Source organism: Parasteatoda tepidariorum, chromosome 7 (genome assembly GCF_043381705.1).
Source record: "Parasteatoda tepidariorum isolate YZ-2023 chromosome 7, CAS_Ptep_4.0, whole genome shotgun sequence".
Taxonomy (NCBI): domain Eukaryota; kingdom Metazoa; phylum Arthropoda; class Arachnida; order Araneae; family Theridiidae; genus Parasteatoda; species Parasteatoda tepidariorum.
In genome coordinates, this window is record NC_092210.1 from 9092352 (window position 1) to 9110886 (window position 18535).

The following is an 18535-nucleotide window of genomic DNA, read 5'->3' on the forward strand; positions in this document are numbered from 1 at the left end:
TTTAAGGGGTTTCGATTTTTATCTGCAGAATTCTAGTCCCCACTACAGAAGATGTCATTATCTAGGGGTGGGAAGAGGGCTTATCAGTGGTCTTAGTGGCTTATGCTGATAAAAAGATGCAATTCTTCTTTGTTTTGAAATCGGAAACATTTAATGATATTTTTTTTTTACTAGGCCATAAATACCACAAGGAATTTCAGCATTGCCATTTAAGCTTTAAGTTATACAGAATGGACCACGTTTTCTGGCTTTATCATTTTAATTATCATTATTATTTTGGTAAAAAAGTTTGCGTGGGAAATTAAAAATATTTTCCATTTTTTAGGAAATTAGTAACANATATATATATATATATATATATATTTATATTTTTTACTTAAATCTTGTGACTTTTATTTTCTTGCCGAAGTTTCAGTCTTTTGTTTATATCCAAAATAATGTTTGTTTTTTTAAATTTTTCATTTATTTGTATTTACTATAAGGTTGAAGTGCTGACTTAATCGTTTCTTAGCATAAGTAATTTCTGCGTTGTTAGTGTGCAATAGCATGTAAAGAACATTAATAATTTATTTCTGAAAATTTTAAGAAGTCTCTTCTTTCTCATAAGCAATTCTTTCATTGAAATGTTCCATTATGAACTTCAAATGATTCCGAAAATTATATAGTCAATCACAAATAAACAAAGTTTGCCACATAATTAAATAAAGAATTTATCTGTATTAATTATTAATTTCGTAACTTTATCTAACCTGTTTTTTAAACATAAAAGTTTTCAAAATTAATTTTTTGAAGGTAAAAAATTCACCTAAATGTAATTTTTTTGGATTAATTTTTAACGAAAATTAACTTTTGTATTTACGAAGTCTAGTCTGTATGGTTTAAAAAGTAATCTTCAAACTTAAAGGAACTGCTGGAATTTATTTGTTAATTAATGTGTAATGTAATTCACCGTTTTTAAAACCGAAAAAAACTTAGTTTTCTGCATTATTTGCAATAAAAATTATTACATTCTATTCATGTCTCTTAAAAAAAAAAATACTACCCTTTATATAAATTGATATCACTTATTAATTTCGAAAATACAAAATCATGCAAGTGCATAAAATCAAAGCCAACCCCCTATATTTGATTTGCTTTAAAGTTGTATGGTAATACATCATTTCTTGAGCGGTAAATATAATTGTCCTATATTATTTATGCTTGCTGTGATATGTTCTGTGGTAGATGGTTTTTACGCCCTTCCTCCAATTAAATATGAATGGCTGGGATAGCCTGGTTGGTAGGGCACTGGGTCCATGTCCAAGAGGTCTTGGGTTCGATCACCGCCGACTGAAGACTCCCCGTGTAGTAAATGGTGACTGATGCACGTTAAATCTGTCGGGTCTCAAAGTCTTCCCTATTCCCATAACAAATCATACCTCTGGGGGCACTGATCCAGGAGTCCCCTTGTCTTCTGAATTCGTTCAAAATTACAAGACTACGGAACTGAACATTGGTAGTTGTGAACCCAAAATTGGGTCTGCTGTTTAACGACGGTTATAAAAACAAAATATTAAAAAAAAAAAATACGAATCAGTAAAATCCAATCTACTTTAAGATATTTGACGAAAAATGTAAAAAACATAATTTGGAGCAAATGAGTTTATTATAAATTTAGAATCCCTGTACTCTTAACTTTCTAAAAATACTTTGCTTTCGTTTGTACTCTAATTATTTACAAATGCAAAACAGTTTTTGTGTTAGGTAGTAACAGTGGATAGACTAGTGATTTTAAGTCCTTAAATGCGTTTATCTCAAAAGTCTTTAAATGCGTTTTTCTGTTACGTAGTAACAGTGGATAGATAGACTAGTGATTTTAAGTCCTTAAATGCGTTTATCTCAAAATCACGTTTTTTCACATTTTACGCCACCTTAAACATGATGTTGTTTTTAAAATAATTCTCTACAATTTTTATGAGTGTTTATGATTATAGCACACATGTTTTGAACTACAGACTAAGAGAAAAAAGTAGAATTTCACTTTTTAGGCATGTTTTAGCGCATTGACAAGTGCGGAAATTTTTAAAAATTTTTTCTTTTAACTACATTGATCCCTAACTCAGTAGTATATGCACTTGCTTTTAAGATCATATTTCAAATAATATTTGATAGCCTCATAAATAAAATCCTCAAAGGATTTTTTGTTTCGGGCGATATAAATTTTTTTACAGTGTTTAGCGTTTAAGAAAGAAATTTTTACCTAAAAATGGCCGTATAAAAAGAAAATAATGATAATTGTTATTGCTACTTTTATAAGTTTTTACACACAATAAAACGAATAAACTAATGTTTTAAAATTTTATATTAATATTTAGAAAAAAAGTTGTCGAAACTAGTCGGATACCTTATATAGCAAAATCTAAAGCAAAATATAGCAAAATCTAAAACCATGTGAAGTAAATTTACTCGAAAATTAGATAAATAAATAAAAATTCTATTTTAGTAAATGCATGTAGATTTAAAATGGCAAAGAATTGCGATATTTATCATCATCAGGAACTATATTTGAAATATTTAGAAATTTAAAATGATATCAATAATCAGGTAAATAAATTTAAGAATTATATGTTATTATAATTATATACAATCGTGATCCGTAGGCTGTACTGAGACTTACTGGCTAGTGTGATATTTATCATGATCAGGAACTAAACAATATTTGAATTATTTAGAAATTTAAAAATGATGTCAATAATGATCAGGCAAATAAATTTAAAAATTATATGATATTATAATTATATACTATCGTGATCCGTAGACTGTACTGAGACTTACTGGCTAAAATGAAATTGTCCAGAAATTAAATGATAACAAATAAATAAATAAAATATAATTATACCAACTACTTTAGCGGTATCTGTCACTGTTAACCTTTCATTTGAAACGTTAGCCGCCATGCGTGATAAGCCTAAAAACGAATTGACCCGTGGCCTTAAATACTAATATCCTTTTCACGGCTTTAGTAAATTCTTCATCTCACGAAAGGGGTATCTTTGTTCTGTAATCCCTTCGATGTTCTTTAAAATAAATATCTCGTTTTCGCGAGGTCGTAGTGTCATTTGACTTTTGCAGTGTCTAACATATAATTTGGAGTAATGCAATAATTTACACGCATCTTCCTTGTAATGGTTTAGCTAACAGGAAAGAGCTTTTTGTATAAATATTTTTTCACTCCTAATTGATTGGAATTAAACATAGCAATTTATGTGAGATAGGTTAACACAATTCACGACTTCTTCTTTTCTACCATTCCAAAGAAATAATCGTTTTAGCATTAAATTAACTCACTTATATGAGAATTATTCCATGATTTTACATTTTTTTATTATTATCAAAAAGATCGTTTGCACTCTTTTTATTCCTTAAATGATCCCAAATTAAGCCTAGAAATAGCAATTGATGTACGATTAAATTGCATAATTCCCGACTACTTTCTTTTCCCTCTATATTCTAAATCATCATTTTAACATAATTTAATTCACAGTTATGATAATTATTTCATGATATAACGTATATTTATCGCGAAGAAAATCGTTTGGATTTATTTATTTGTTTCCTAATAGATTGGAATTAAACATAATACTAACAAGTGATATAAGAATTCACGGCACAATTCAGGACTTATTTTTTCTTCATTCCGAAGTATCGTTTTTAAAGAATTTATTTCGCTCATATATGATAATTCATCCATGATATTATTAATTAATCATTTTTATTTTAAATACCATTTTAATTTACCATTATTCAATTGGCAGTAAGCTGAGAGTTCGAATTTTTTTTAATAAAAATGAATTTCTAGTTTTTCAGAAAATGTCGTCTGCTACCACAAAATATCTCAACATAATTATAAGGTATTGGGGCTGTCAGTGCAGTCAAGTGTAGGGGGCTCAATATAATTGTCAAGTGCAATGCAAGGCCTAATTTAGAGAAAGGGAATAAGAGCACATGCATAAAGTCCCAAAATAACTTTTTAGTTTTTGAAATTTTTAATAAGTAATAATTTAATACCAGTTACCTTGCAAGTCGTTGAAATATCTCAACTTTGTATTTTATTTTATTTTATAACTGTCATTGAGCAGCTGACCCAATTTTCGGGTTCACGACTACTAATGTTCAACTCCGTAGCCATGGAATTTTGAACCCGATCCAGAAGACAAGAGAACTTCTGGATCAAGTATTGGAAGAAATTTGCCGTCGCTTAGGACTTTTCGATGGAACTAACCCGCATTTGTGTTACATGGAGAGGAAAACCACGAAAACCTTCCGTAGTTAGCCTTACGGCAAAGGGACTCTAAAGCATTATCCGTCTATCCTTGAGGATATTTTACGTCAGCACTGTGGTCGGTGCTAGCCGGATGCGGAATTCGTATAGATCAGCCATCTCTGGGATTCGAACCCGGTTCACCACATTGGAAGGCGAACACTCTATCGACTGAGCCATCGCGGCTCTAGTATGTAATTTGTAATCATGAATGCTATATGTGCGATGTCTCAGGGGATAGAGCTTTCGTCTTCCAATGAGGTGATGCGGGTTCGAATCCCGGCGATGGCTGGTCGAATTCACATCCGGTTTGCACCAACCACAGTGCTGATGTGAAATAGCCTCAGTGGTAGATGGATAATGGTTTAGAGTCCCTTTGCCGTAAGGCTGACCGATGGGTGGTTTCCATGGTCGTCCCTCCTTATAACGCAAATACGGGTTAGTTCCGTCAAAAAGTCCTCAACGAAGACAAATTTCTGCAATGCTTGATCCAGGAGTTCTGGATTGGATTCAAAATTACAAGGCGATGTAGTTGAAACATTAGTAGTCGTAAACCCGAAAATTGGGTCGGCTGTTCAACGACGGTTATAAAATAAAATAAAATATCAAAAGATACCCCAAGATTGAAACGAGTTAGCATGTCTAATATATAAATGAAATTATTGAATTAATAAAAATTCATTTTTTTGTTTAATTTGAATTTTGAATTGATAATATTAAACCGAACCGAAGCCACATAGCGGTTTGCATAAATTTTAAAACTCTGCTTTAAGTTCTTTTTACTGGAATATTACTGATACTTTCTAAACTAAACAATATAATTAATAATTTATGGCTTATTTATTTGAATGCATTTTAAGACAGGAATTTCAATATCTGAATAATTGAAAACAGAGTGCCTAGCCAGATTTTTCAACAGAAAATAAGCACATTTTAAGTACTTTTTGAGCACTCAAAAAATATTTTTTGCACTTTCCAAAAACAAAAAAAAATCGTAATAAGGATCTGTGCAGTAATAAAAATTATTTTTTTCTATAGTTAAAAGTTCTTAATTTATAAACATAAAATCAATAAAATTGAAAAACATCTCAAACTTTTCATAGATAAAATAACTAGTTTCTAAAAAATATTGCAGGGAAAATTGTGAAAATAATGCTTTTTTTTTTTACAATTTAGAACGACAATCCATACGACAAAGAAAAAATCTCTTTTTAAAAGATAGAAAATTAAGTGTTTTTTACAAACACCGAATTGAAAAAGCACCTTTAAGCACTTTTTTAAAATGCTACGCATCTTGGAAAAAGAGACGTAATTATTTATTATTTTGAAGACATGCAAATATCTACATGACGCTCAAAATGTAGGTTCGAAATTTCTAAAATATTCTTGATACTGTGTAAACTGAACTGTATCATTAATAGTTGGTGTAGCGTATAAAAATTTAATAAGTCATGCATTTCAATAGCAAATTGGATATAATTAAAAATTCCTCTCATATAATCGCATCATTGTGATATCGATATCGACTTCGTTTCACATAGTCTTGTAAGGAAATATTTTCCATACATAAATAAACTGTCATTTATCTGTTAAATTTCTATCAGCTCATAAAAAAAAATAAATGCAAGCAGTGTCAGCTGTAAGCATACTTCGTGTTTATCTTGATAAACGCACTTTGAACTCGGTGATAACTTTTTCCTCTTCTTCTTCTCTTTGCTGACATAATGTTTTAATTTTCTTGTGCAAGATTGGAAGAAGGTATTAGTAGCGGAAATTTGCCTCTACATTAACTGATAAAACTGAAAGAGCTCTTCGATAATTTTTACGAAGAGAACTTGATCCTGCGATTGCGATCTCTGATAATTCAGCCACCAAACTGTCAAAAAAGTATTAAGTTACGTTTACAAAAGTATAACATGGCTGCTAACTTAATAGATTATGTCGGTTGCGTTATTTAAAGCAACCGGCTATTTTATAACCGTATTTGTAACCGTCGTTGAACAGCCGACCCAATTTTTTGGGTTTACGACAACCAATGTTCAGCTCCGTAGCCTTGTAGTTTTGAAACCAATCCAGAGAAGTCCTGGATCAAATAGTGGGAGAAATTCGCTTTCGTGAAGGACTTTTTGATGGAGCTAACCCCCATTTGCCTTACATGGGGAGGAAAACCACGAAAACTTTCCACTGTTAGCCTGACGGCAAGGGGACTCTAAACCCACAATCCGTTAACCACTGAGGATATTTTCACGTCAGCACTGTGGTCGGTGCGAGCCGGGTGCGGAGTTTTTTTTGACCAGCTAACGCTGGGATTCGAAACCGGTTCACGTAATTGGAAGACGAACGCTCTATCCCCTGAACTACCACGGCTTAATAATGCATTTTAGTGAATAATACGCACATTTTATAATAACAGTATTATAAAGTAATTTATAAGTACAGCACAGTACTGAGTGCCAATTATCGGATTTAATGTAGACCACGACTAACCGAAAAACTCGGTTAAAGCGAAAAGTATAAAAAGGAAAGAAAAAGAGTCGGTATAAATGTAATATATTTACAAATACAAAATTTATACGAGTACACGACGTACAATTCATATTATAATTAAAAAGCTTACATAAAGAAGTTCTTAATCTTTTTTTGTTCTGCATTATTTGGCGCTTTTCTACACCAATGTTTCGCCATTTTTTTAGTGATAACAGGAATGATGACGTCGCCTCTCCTTATTGTTCAATATATTCAATAGCACTTTCGGTATTTTTTACTCCATCAGTATGAGAGATTTTTTATGTTGATTTTCATCCTTACTGTCTTCATCATCTTCACTAGGTTTATTTTCACCATTGACGATAATAACGATAATTTCATCGTTAATCTCGTGTTGTCCGTCAGCTTGCTTTCCTGACTGTTTAGAAGATAAAATTCAGGATAAAATTCAGGCGGTAATTTTACATGGTGCGTAGCGTTTTTAAAAAGTGCTTAAGGGTGCTTATTTTTGATCTTCGTTTTTTAAAAAGCCTTTAAAGGTGCTTTTTTCATAGTGTGTTTTTAAAAAGTGCTTTATTTAATTTTTCGAAAATGAGAATTTTTTCTTCATCATGTCGATTTTCGCTGCGTATTATGCAAAAGCTTGGTTTTCACATTGTTTGATGAAATACTTGCGAGTCCGCATGTGTGTCTGCTGAGCAGGGTTCGTTGAGATTTTTGCACTCTCATATGCAACTCTGCTGCATTTTGCAAGATATTCTTAATTTCAGGCTTCCTTTTTCCACCCTCTGATATCGAACCGAAAAATCTCTTAATCTTTTTATGGTGGAATTAAGAAAATAAATAATGAAGAAAATAAATAATCAGAAACTAGTTATTTTATCATGATCATGTAAAATTTAAAAAATTATTTTGCATTTTGTTAATGTATATGGTGCTTAAAAATATTTTTTGAGTACTTAAAAGGTGCTTATTTTTTGTTGAACGATTTGGCTACGCACCCTGTTTTAAAAATAAAAAATAAGCTAAAGCAGAAAAACGAAAATCCTTGAACTATTTGACAGCTCGGTTAAAGCGAAAACAGTGATAATCGGGACTCAACTGTATTGTGAGATAACAGTTATTCGTGACTGTTAGGTTGAGTTTTGTCCCTCTTTAGCAAGCGCTTTTTATGTTAATTACCTACTAGTGCCAATTTGCTCAGATTTACTAGAATATTTAGAGTGGTGTTAATTATTTTAATTTAACATTTTATTGGAGATGTAATAAATTTACTTTGCAATGATTTTTTTCGCCAGTACATACAAACAACTTAAACATACATATAAAACCTAATAATTGTGCTGCGAACTTTTTAAATGTAGGCAATATGAAAAAAATTTATTTTACCTTAAATTTTTATTTGTCTACCTTTTTATGTATTCTGGGAAGGCAGGGACTTACGGGGCAGTTGCCCCGTCCCCCCAAATCGAATAGTAAGTTTATTTTAAGTTTCCTTCTTAAATGATTTTTTTTTTAAACAAAATATGAGTACAGTGTAAAATCCGTCAGTTTTATGTTAACTTCTTCATTAGTCTATCGTATGAACATAATATATAATTCGTAAATCCATGGCTTTTTAGGGCGGAATTCAGCAAAATTTTCGTAATTACGGTGGACAAATTTGGCTGATCAAAAGCCTGTATTTTTACATGTCGCAGAATGCGATATGTTTACAAAAATACGGGCTTCTAATTGAGCCATCTTAATTGCGAAAATGTGGCTGAATTCCGCCCTAATGTCAACAAGGATATGGATTTTTCGCAGATAGATGACAAAGTTAATAATCAGAAAACTGCATTCGGCATGATGGACATAGAATTGTCAGAAAATCATTAAAATGGACAGAGCGATATTTCGTATGACCATTGGAGGGGGGGGGGCACTGTATAGCTATATTTGTTTCTGGTGAATTTTTTTGTTATCTATAATGAGGTGAAAAATTTAAATACCTCCCTAAAGTTCGGTTCGTTATTACTGAAGTAGTGAAGGAAAGAAGTTTTTTGCCTCGGGCCCCAATTAGGCAAAGTCGGGCCCTGGCTATGTATAAATGTATAAAACGGCGTTGACAGCTCTTTCGTCAAGGAGAACAAAACGTTGTAATTTAAGTTTTACACATGAGGCAATTTTAAACTATACATACCATGTTGCCTTACAGAATTATCAGGAACAAGCAAATAATTAATACATTCTAAAAGTTAGGAAAGTTTTTTTTTTTTTAAAATTGCCAATTTGGCGAGATTTTTTTCACCTAGCTGATAATTATCAAAGATTATAATTATTTATATACATTTTCTGAAAAAAAAATATTTCTTCATTTTTGATAAAGATTCTAAAACTGACGTTAATCAGGCTCTTTGTCTAGGCTTCATAGACTCTTTGTTTCGATGTAAATATTATATATTCAAGTATAGTATTTATTGAAAGATTGTTGCAATAACAATAGCTTGGTTAATCTACATGTCTTATTAAGTTATTCTGATTAACACATGTTTTTTTTTATACTTAATGTGGCTCTACATGTTGTCTTTTTTGTCTTTTCGCAGCGGTGCAGAGGGGGCGGGTCCCCCCTAGCCAGCATGCCCTTCCTGGACAGATGACCTTGACCAACGGTGATGCACTCAATGGTACACCTAATTCTTATCTATCAAGTTTCATCTCATTCCTGTTACGGGCAGAGCCTTACCCATCCTCAAGATACGCCCAGTGTCTACAGCCCAACAACATAATGGGCATTGACAACATATGTGAACTTGCAGCTAGGCTGCTCTTCAGTGCCGTGGAATGGGCTAGGAACATTCCTTATTTTCCTGACCTTCAAGTGACCGACCAGGTGGCGCTGCTGAGGTTGGTCTGGAGTGAACTTTTTGTATTAAATGCCTCCCAATGTTCCATGCCCCTGCATGTAGCGCCCCTGCTTGCGGCTGCGGGGTTACATGCCTCCCCCATGGCCGCGGACCGTGTTGTGGCCTTCATGGACCACATTAGAATCTTTCAAGAACAAGTGGAAAAACTGAAAGCGCTGCATGTAGATGCAGCGGAATACAGCTGCCTCAAAGCCATTGTTCTCTTCACAACAGGTAGGCTCAACTCTCTTTTTAAAACAACACTGCCGTTCAATAAAAAAAAAAACAACGTAAGTCGTTACGTTGTTTTTTTAATTGCTCGGAGGAATACATTTTAATATTGTCTGTTCGGCGAGAACTAATAGTGTAAATAAGCATATATCCATGGTGCGTAGCATATTTAAAGGTGCTTATCTTCGATTTTCATTTTTTAAAAGCCCTTATAGGTGTTATTAAAAAGTGCTTAATTTTCCCTTTCCGAAAATCAGATTTTTTTTCTTTACTGTGTCGATTTCGTTGCATTTATGCAAAAGCGTGGTTTTCCCATTGTTCTATTCAACGTTTTCACAATTCATTCAACCACAATCCATTTTGTCGTAACGTCAGTCCGTAACGTATGACAGCACCAGTCATATTACATATTTGATGTACTTGGGAGTCCGCTTGTGTGTCGACTGAGCTGGATTCGGTGCGATTCTTGCACTCTCATGTGCAGTTCTGCTGCGTTTTGCAAGATGTTCTCAATTGTAGGCTTCATTTTCCACCCTCTAAAATCGAACCGAAAATCTCTCGATTTTTTTATGGTGGCTAATATAATTAAGAAAAAGAGTTCTTTGTCAAAAACTATTTATTTTATCATGATCATGTAAAGTCTTAGAAAATTATTTTGCATTTTGTTAATGTATATAGCGCTTAAAAATATTTTTGAGTGCTTAAAAAGTACTTTAAAGGTGATTGATTGTTGAAAGATTTGGCTACGCACCTTATATCTGTCGTTTCCTCGCTCAGTCGGCGGTTCTTTTCATACATGCCGTTGGTCAGATTTGCACCGCTTGTTATAATTTTGGCGCCAAGCAGCCAAAGGTTATGCCAACTGTTTGGTGGCTTCGTTTACTTAGGCTGCCAGTTATCGCTGAACAGAGTATAAAAAGTAATGCAAGTCGTCAATCTTGAAACATTGCCAACTTTTTAAAAATTCATATCTCTGTTTAGCATGAATAGTCTCCGTTGAAAAAAAATGATAAAATTCAGTTATAAAATGAATTTTGTTATAATATAAAAATTTGCTAAGATAAAATTCCTGGAGCTACATCAGAAAAATCAAACTTACATCAATGCAATTCATGCTATTTTCGCTTCCAAGATACTAAACTATAAAGGCCAAGCCATTGACATTGAAATTCGCGTGATTGTTGTTGAAAATTCCTAGGCTTTCTACAAAAACCTATCATTTGACGATGGAATATACTCAATGGTTGCTTAAAAAACGTTCTTTTACCATTGATATTTGTACTTTTAACTTTAAAAAAAACCATAAAGACCAAATCGTATGCAATGAGATTGTTCAACCCACGCTCAAACACTCTGAAGACACTTTGAAAACCAAATCCTTTTTAAATCTTACAATTTTTACTGAAGACACCATGAGCTAATGATAACTAATTCAAACCAATGTCTCACAAATTCTTCTAATCCACAAATTTACAGATGAAATTTTTAAAGGTCAAATATATGAAATCTTGCAACTTTTACTTTAAGACCAAATCTCTTCTAATGCCAACTTTTGCATAAAGGTTAATTCTTTGCCAGCTGAAATTTGGTGTCCATAGTAAAACAATTAATTTAAAGAACTATAGCCTTTTGAATTTATATTGCATTTAATTTTTATAATTATCATTTTCTTCCTCTGCTTACACGCGGTTCTAATTAGAGAATAAACCTGTACAGGTCCCCTCCCCCTCGATTTAAACATTCAGTCGATGAATAATGGAGAAGTTAAGTCTATAAGCATTTGATGAAGTAGTTTAAAAAAATTATCTCCCCAAAAAGTTAAAAAAAAGAGTAAAAAAGAATTGATCCTGTTGATTATTATTCGTTCGTATTGTTTCTTGACATTGACGATGATAAATAAACGCCTTCTTAACTTTTTCCCTCTTCTTTCCAATTCTGTAAAGTGAAGGATTTTTATTAAATGGAGAAAAGGGGTGTGAAATAAATAAAAAAAACGAAAAAAGTGATAAAATTCGAAAAAAAAAAGAATAAAATAAAGTCAGATATCACAAATTCCTGTTACCCCCTTCCGAAATAAAAATGTTCTTCACCAAAAAGTCATAAATATTCCCTCTTTAACATCTTCTCTTGGGGAGGGGGGGAGAAGCAAGAAAAAGGAGTTAGGAATTTTGCATATGACGCATCACTTGATGACATCAAAAAGTGGGGTGGGGAGTGTCACTGGTGGGGCATCCACTTCGACATCAGTACCCCATCCATCCTGTTACAGATTAGGAACTACTCGTACGGGAAGATATCAGGATAAAAAAAAAAATTGAAAGAATTTATGTAGATGCGTTCTAGAAGAATCTTAGAGAGGACTTTTAATAATGAATTTGGCTTCACTATTTCTTCTCTCGCTTGGCAGTTAAGGAGCAAGACATTTTCACAAGTGTCGGCTCGAGTTCTTCGTTTGGCAATAATTCGAATTTTAATAAACTTATTTCTTTGATGATGTTCTTTGTTCTTTTCGGCTTCTTGAAATCGATTGTTGTCGAACTCGGCATCCGAATTTTAGGAATCGCTCCGCGATCCTTTTGTAAAACTGTCCAGATCACTTTGATTTCAATTTTTTCATCATTTAATTTCGCGTGGCAATAATTTGAATTTTAATAGGTTTATTTTTTTTAATTATGTTTTTTGTTTTATGCTACTTGGAATATATTGTTCTAGAATGTGCCTGCTGATTTTCTATCGATCAACGAACTAATCACTTTGCTTTTAATATTTCCTACATTCTTTGCGAGTTGGTATAGATTATGTAAATCATGTTAAACTTACCTAAGAACAGCATAATTTGGTGGATGTCATATAGTTGTTGAATGCAATTTCTTTTTTTTCTTTTTTTTTATCGTTTTGGCAGTTACGGAGCAATACATCGCAAGTGTCGGCTCGAGATAATGTTCTTTGTTCAATGCAATTTGGAATTAATTATTGTTAGAGTACTGTAGTTAGATTGCCACCACAATTCTTTCGTAAATTGTAATCATCATTTTTTACTAGCTCTTGTGATTAGTAATCGCTTGGCATTAATTTGAATTTTATTAAATTCGTTTTTATGACGATTTTTTTCATGTTTTCCACAACTTGAAATCAATTGTTTCAGAATGTGTCAATCAATTTTTCATCGATCTTAGGTAATCAAAGTAGACTAGGTTACTTCGCTTAAATTTTTTGATTGCAAATTTGACTTATTTTTAAATTAAATAACATGTTCTTCCAAAAAGCCCTTCAATCACTATATTTAGTATTAAAATAAATTATTTTAAAATTTAGCAAAATAAATTATGGTTCTACATTTAAAGCTCAGCAACTGATCATAAATTGCTATTTAAACTTAAAATTCGTTTGTTTTAAACTGTTCACTTGACACGCTCTTTTAATCTAAGATTTTCAATGATGAAATTAAAGAAAAAAAGTTATTGTAGCAGGCCCCTTGGCTGAATTACAGCGACACAGAGACATTGTCGCAGAACGTTTCAGAGTTCTTGCAGAAAGATTTTACTTTTGAAAAGTAAAAAATTTTAGTTTTCTTTTCTACAGAAATTTATACGTAAAATTTGAATCGCGCATGTAGATAATCACTTTTTGGAGAGCTCAATTTACACCGATAGTATCGTCAATCGATATAATACTTTGATTGTATTTTCGGCAGTTATTGATATTGATTTTCACGTGGTTTTTAAATATCGCGATTTGTTTCAAACAATGTGGAAAATTCGAATCGTGCATTTAAGTATTTATTTTTTAAGGTAATAATTCTATCGATTTTTTGGCAGTTATTGTTATTGATTTCTCCATAGTTTTTAAATCCGATATTTTTTGTACGATATTACAACAACCCATTCTCCAAACGAAACACGCATTTGAGAAGTCCGATTCGCTCGATTTCGTCGTCAATATTTTTTCGGCAATTACTTCTACGGATTTCATGATTTTTAATTATTTTTTTATTGTGATGATTATTTACAAAATGCGAAGTGTATATATATTAAAAGTATCTTGCCGATGGATATTAGTGCTAGAGAGCTTTGTCGCAGATGGATCGAAAAAATTTTACAACAGGGGTTAACAAGGAGCTGAGCTTTCGTCTTTAAAACATAAATTGAACACCCCAGTTATAGTTTTCCATTCGAACATTTAAATTGAGATAATCCAAGCTTTCTGTAGACGCTTGAGGGCCCAATTCGTGTGGCCACTGTCCTCATAAATAAAACAATCCGACAAAGTCAATTAAATTCAAAGAGATGAAATGAATTCAAAATTTTTGAGGGAAACGCAGACTATCCCACGTTAGAAATTTCTCATTGCTTGCAAAAGCAGCGAGGCGTGTCTAATGTTGATAATGGTTAGGCCTAGGCTTGGAATATATATGGAGAAGAAAAAGAAAAAAAAACCTGCCGACTTGACCCGGGTCGACGTAATGGTCTGTGACTGAAGAGAGTTGCTTCTTCAAAATGTTCCATTCTGGAATATCGAACTCTTCGCTGTGTCAGAAGTGCCAGTGACAGTTCACTGCGTACAACTCATTATGGGTGTTTAGCGTATTAAGGACACAGAAATAGAAATAAGAATTACTAATTCTTCTGCATGCCATGATTCAATTAGACCTCAGCTTTTGATACCTGTTCTTCTTTCACTTTTCTGTTCTTCCTACGCTATCTACTTCTGGAGAAGAGTTGTTCTTAATTGGGCTTTTCTTTGAGATGATAAAGTAATTAGTGTCTGAATACTCTAGGATAAATTGTATCGGGAGGCTGAGTTCGTTTCCTTTGGTTTATGATTAGGTATTGCTCGGAATTGAATTTATTTAGTTATAAAATGACACTCATAGAGCAGAATTATTCTAGAACAAGACTTTTTTCTTTCTTTTTATAACTGTCATTAAACACCCGTCCTAATTTTGAGCTTACGTCTACCACTGTTCAGTCCGTAGCTTTGTAATTTTGAATCCAATCCAGAAGACAAAGGAACTCCTGTATCAAGTAGTGGGAGAAATTTGACTTCGTGGAGGACATTTTGATGGAACTAACCCGCATTTGCGTTGGATGGAGATTTTAACCACGAAAACTTCCCACCGTTAGCCTGACGGCCAGGGAGTTATTAGCCCCTGATCAGTCTACCACTGAGGATATTTTATGTTGGAACTGTGAACCGGGTGCGGAATTCGCATCGACCAGCCATTGCTGGGATTCGAACCCGGCTCACTTCATTGGAAGGCAAACGCTCTATCCCATTGCGGCTCAGCTACTTGGATAGTAAGGAACATTTCTCAGAATTTTGATTTAGTCCATTTCTTTGCGGAAAAAAAAAATCTAAATACTTTTGTTTTTTCGACCGCTACAGTTACCCCCTTTAAGATGTTTTACGAAGCTCCGTAGACCCGGAAGTTTCGAACCCGGCTTACCTCATCGGAAGGAGAATGCTTTATCCCCTGAGCCACCACGGTTGGGAACAAGACTTTTGATAATAAGAAAAGTTTTGCGGGTATTGTCAGAAATCAAATAATACCTGGTTTTCAACTTTCTCTCTGGATATATATAGAGAGAAAAGCACATTGACCATTCGATTTTTCTTTTGGCCCATGACCGCTATTTGCGATTTCCTAGTTATTGCTTCATATATATATATATAATATCAAAATTAACGGGATTAAAATTCACTCTATTTTCGCTTTTAATGTTTTTTTGTAATTACTAATTGTGTATTTTATTTTTATGCCTTGTAGTTACAGAGATACATTTTAAAACAATCTGATTTAAAAAAAATAAGGGATTATTTCTTATATTATATTAATTCTTAATTTTGTTGTAAAGAAAATTTTATTTATTAAGAAGTTATTTAATGAATTTAAATAAAATAGTTGTAATAAGAATATAATTATACTGTTTGTATGTTTGTTTTTTTACTCGTTATTATCATTGACAGATGAAAAAATCAAATGTCCGTTTTAAATTAAAATCACAAACAAATGAATATTTTTTTCCATAGTTATTTTATAAGGGAGGGTATGCAAATTAGAAGAAAAAAAATTATCTCCTTTGTATCCAAAATTAAGCATCTGAGATTTTATAACCAGCAAACTTGCATAAATAGGATTGGTTTAATTCTTAGTTTTAATTGTAATTATTTATTTAAAAAATTGTAATTTATCTTTAATTTGCCGTTCTTTAAATCAATCAGTTTTATTACAGAATCGATATGAAATTTTGTATTTGCAGCCTGTTGTATTTGTACAAATATATTATTATATATAATACATAGCTGCCAACTCTACTGGATTTTCCAGTAGACTACTGAATTTCGTCAGTTTATCGTAGTCTACTGGTTTAATTAAAATTCTCCTGGCTTTTTTGTACTTTTCAGAACATTCCCTAAAATTGAGTAAGTTTTCTAAAAAAAAACTCCCTATTGAAATAGAATTTTGCACAGATTATCGCTTGCTTTCTTGAATATTTAAATAAGCAATACTAATACACAAGGAAGCAAACCTCATTTATAGAAATAAGTTCAGAACTTTTTCTGTTCTAATATGTTTAGATTATTTTTATTCAAAACTCTCTTTTTAAATTAAATAAAAAAAATTCTTTTAACTATCTTTGATGAAATAAATGCCTATTAATATTCGGAATTATGAGTAAACATAAAACATAACATTTCAAGTCTGTTTAATGTCTATCATAGCTGGAAAATATTGCAGTTTTTCTATTTTGATGACTATAAAAATCCCTAAAGTTCCCCATGTGTAATATATTTGTACCCCTTTTCTTCCAAATCTTTAGTTTCATAATTTCGTATGTTTAAAAATTATTTCCAACGGATCCCACATAATTCTGAAAAGAAAAAAAACTTAAAGCAAAGAAAACAGTTTTCTAAATTAACTGTACTCAGCTACTAACCGCAAATTCTTACGTTGCTAGTTGTAATACTTTCTTTCATGAAATTTCTTCTATAAATAGTATATCTGTTTGGCTTGTTTCAGAAGAAGGGATTTTATTTTTTTAAAAAAAATGTTGATGTAATGTTCCGTGGAAAATTGATAACTGAATTGAAAGAACAACAGTAAATTCCCATTTTTATGTTTGATGAAATTTAGAACTTTGTTTTTAAAGTCAGGGTAATGAGCTTTTATGGTATTAAAACACATCTTCCCTGGCACGCATCATTTGCTTGTGGAAAACAAGGGCATTTTTGTTCCATCTTTCTCTTAATATGAAGTTCGTAAAAATATGCCCTCTTTGGCTAGAAATCAAGTATATTGTACTTTTTTTTTAATGTTAGTATATGCTTGCCGTACTGAAAAATATCTATCACAGATAAAAGTTGTATTGCTGTTCTTTAAAGATTGCCCATTTCTATTGCTATGCGTCCATGATTAGCTATCTAAGATTTCAGAAAAATTCAATATTGGAAAATTATATCAATACTTTGACCATAATACGACGGAAATTTTGTGCGAACTTAAGAGGACGCCATACCATGGGAGAGACTTTTCGTCACAAATTCTCTTTCATCGTCAAAAGTAATTTAAAATTTATAGTTTAGAACAAAGTGAGTTCAAACAAACCTAGAGTAAGCCATGAAGTTTCAAGCGCTAAAAAAAAAAAATTCAAAATATCAAAATATTGCTTAATCTTAAGTAAGTTATCTTATTGTTTTTTAAATTGAGTACCGTTATAAATCAAACCATTGTCCATCTCCTAAAGACGCAATTTGAACCCTTCCCATTTTCTGAAATGCGCATTTCAGCTATGATTATTGTCTTAAATCCGGAATTTGAGCTATGATCATTTTATTGAATACGCATTTTGAGCTATGATCATTGTCTTATACTACATTTGAGCTATGATCATTTTATTGAATACTCATTTTGAGCTTTTAATCATTGTCTTAAGTGCGAAATTCGAGCTATAATCATCTGAAATACGTATTTTGAGCTATAATCATTTTCTGAAATATACATTTTGAGCTATGATCTTTTTCTTAAATACGGAATTAGAACCATGATAATTTTCTTACATACGCAATTTGAGCTATGATCATTGTCTTAAATACGCATTTTGAGTTGCGTCTATTGTCTGAAGTACGCATTTTGAGCAATGTCCAGAAGAGAAGACCTATCGACGATATAATTATAATTTGTAAATGTTTTCCACTTACCGATAAACTTCCTACTATTAATATTTATATGTTTTTAAATTAACTCTTTTATTTTCCTATAAACTCAGTATTACGCATATTATACACACATACATATATTATCTTTTTATTATTTATTTACTTTCTGTGTTCTGTTTACTAGCCATGATAAGACTAAACTGACTGTAAGATCACTTTCAAGTCACTTCTACGTATATTATATATTTTTCACTCTCACATTCTACGTAATCCATTAGCAGATCGTCAAAAACAACTCTTTTAAGTTCACCCGAAGAATGTTAAATAAGAACGGCACACGTGGTTTCGAATTTAAGATTTCCTTGCACGCGCCTTTTAATGGTGCCATTTTTCTTGTAAGCGAGATAAGGAGAGACATTTTAAGTCTGCATTTGTCATGAGAGTACTTTTTTTAATAGTATGCATCAGGCTGAAA

The 18535-nt window shown here is 32.2% G+C and overlaps 1 protein-coding gene across 2 annotated transcripts in view; it reads left to right on the forward strand.

Moving 5' to 3' along the window:
• The window catches only part of LOC107457543 (nuclear receptor subfamily 2 group F member 1-A), a 97975-nt gene that overhangs the window by 4079 nt on the left and 75361 nt on the right, over window positions 1–18535 (forward strand). For both annotated transcript variants that reach the window (XM_016075715.4, XM_043043505.2), the window contains exon 2: window positions 9373–9906. In XM_016075715.4, the coding sequence (XP_015931201.2) occupies window positions 9373–9906 (534 nt within the window). The remainder of the gene's footprint in view (window positions 1–9372; window positions 9907–18535) is intronic.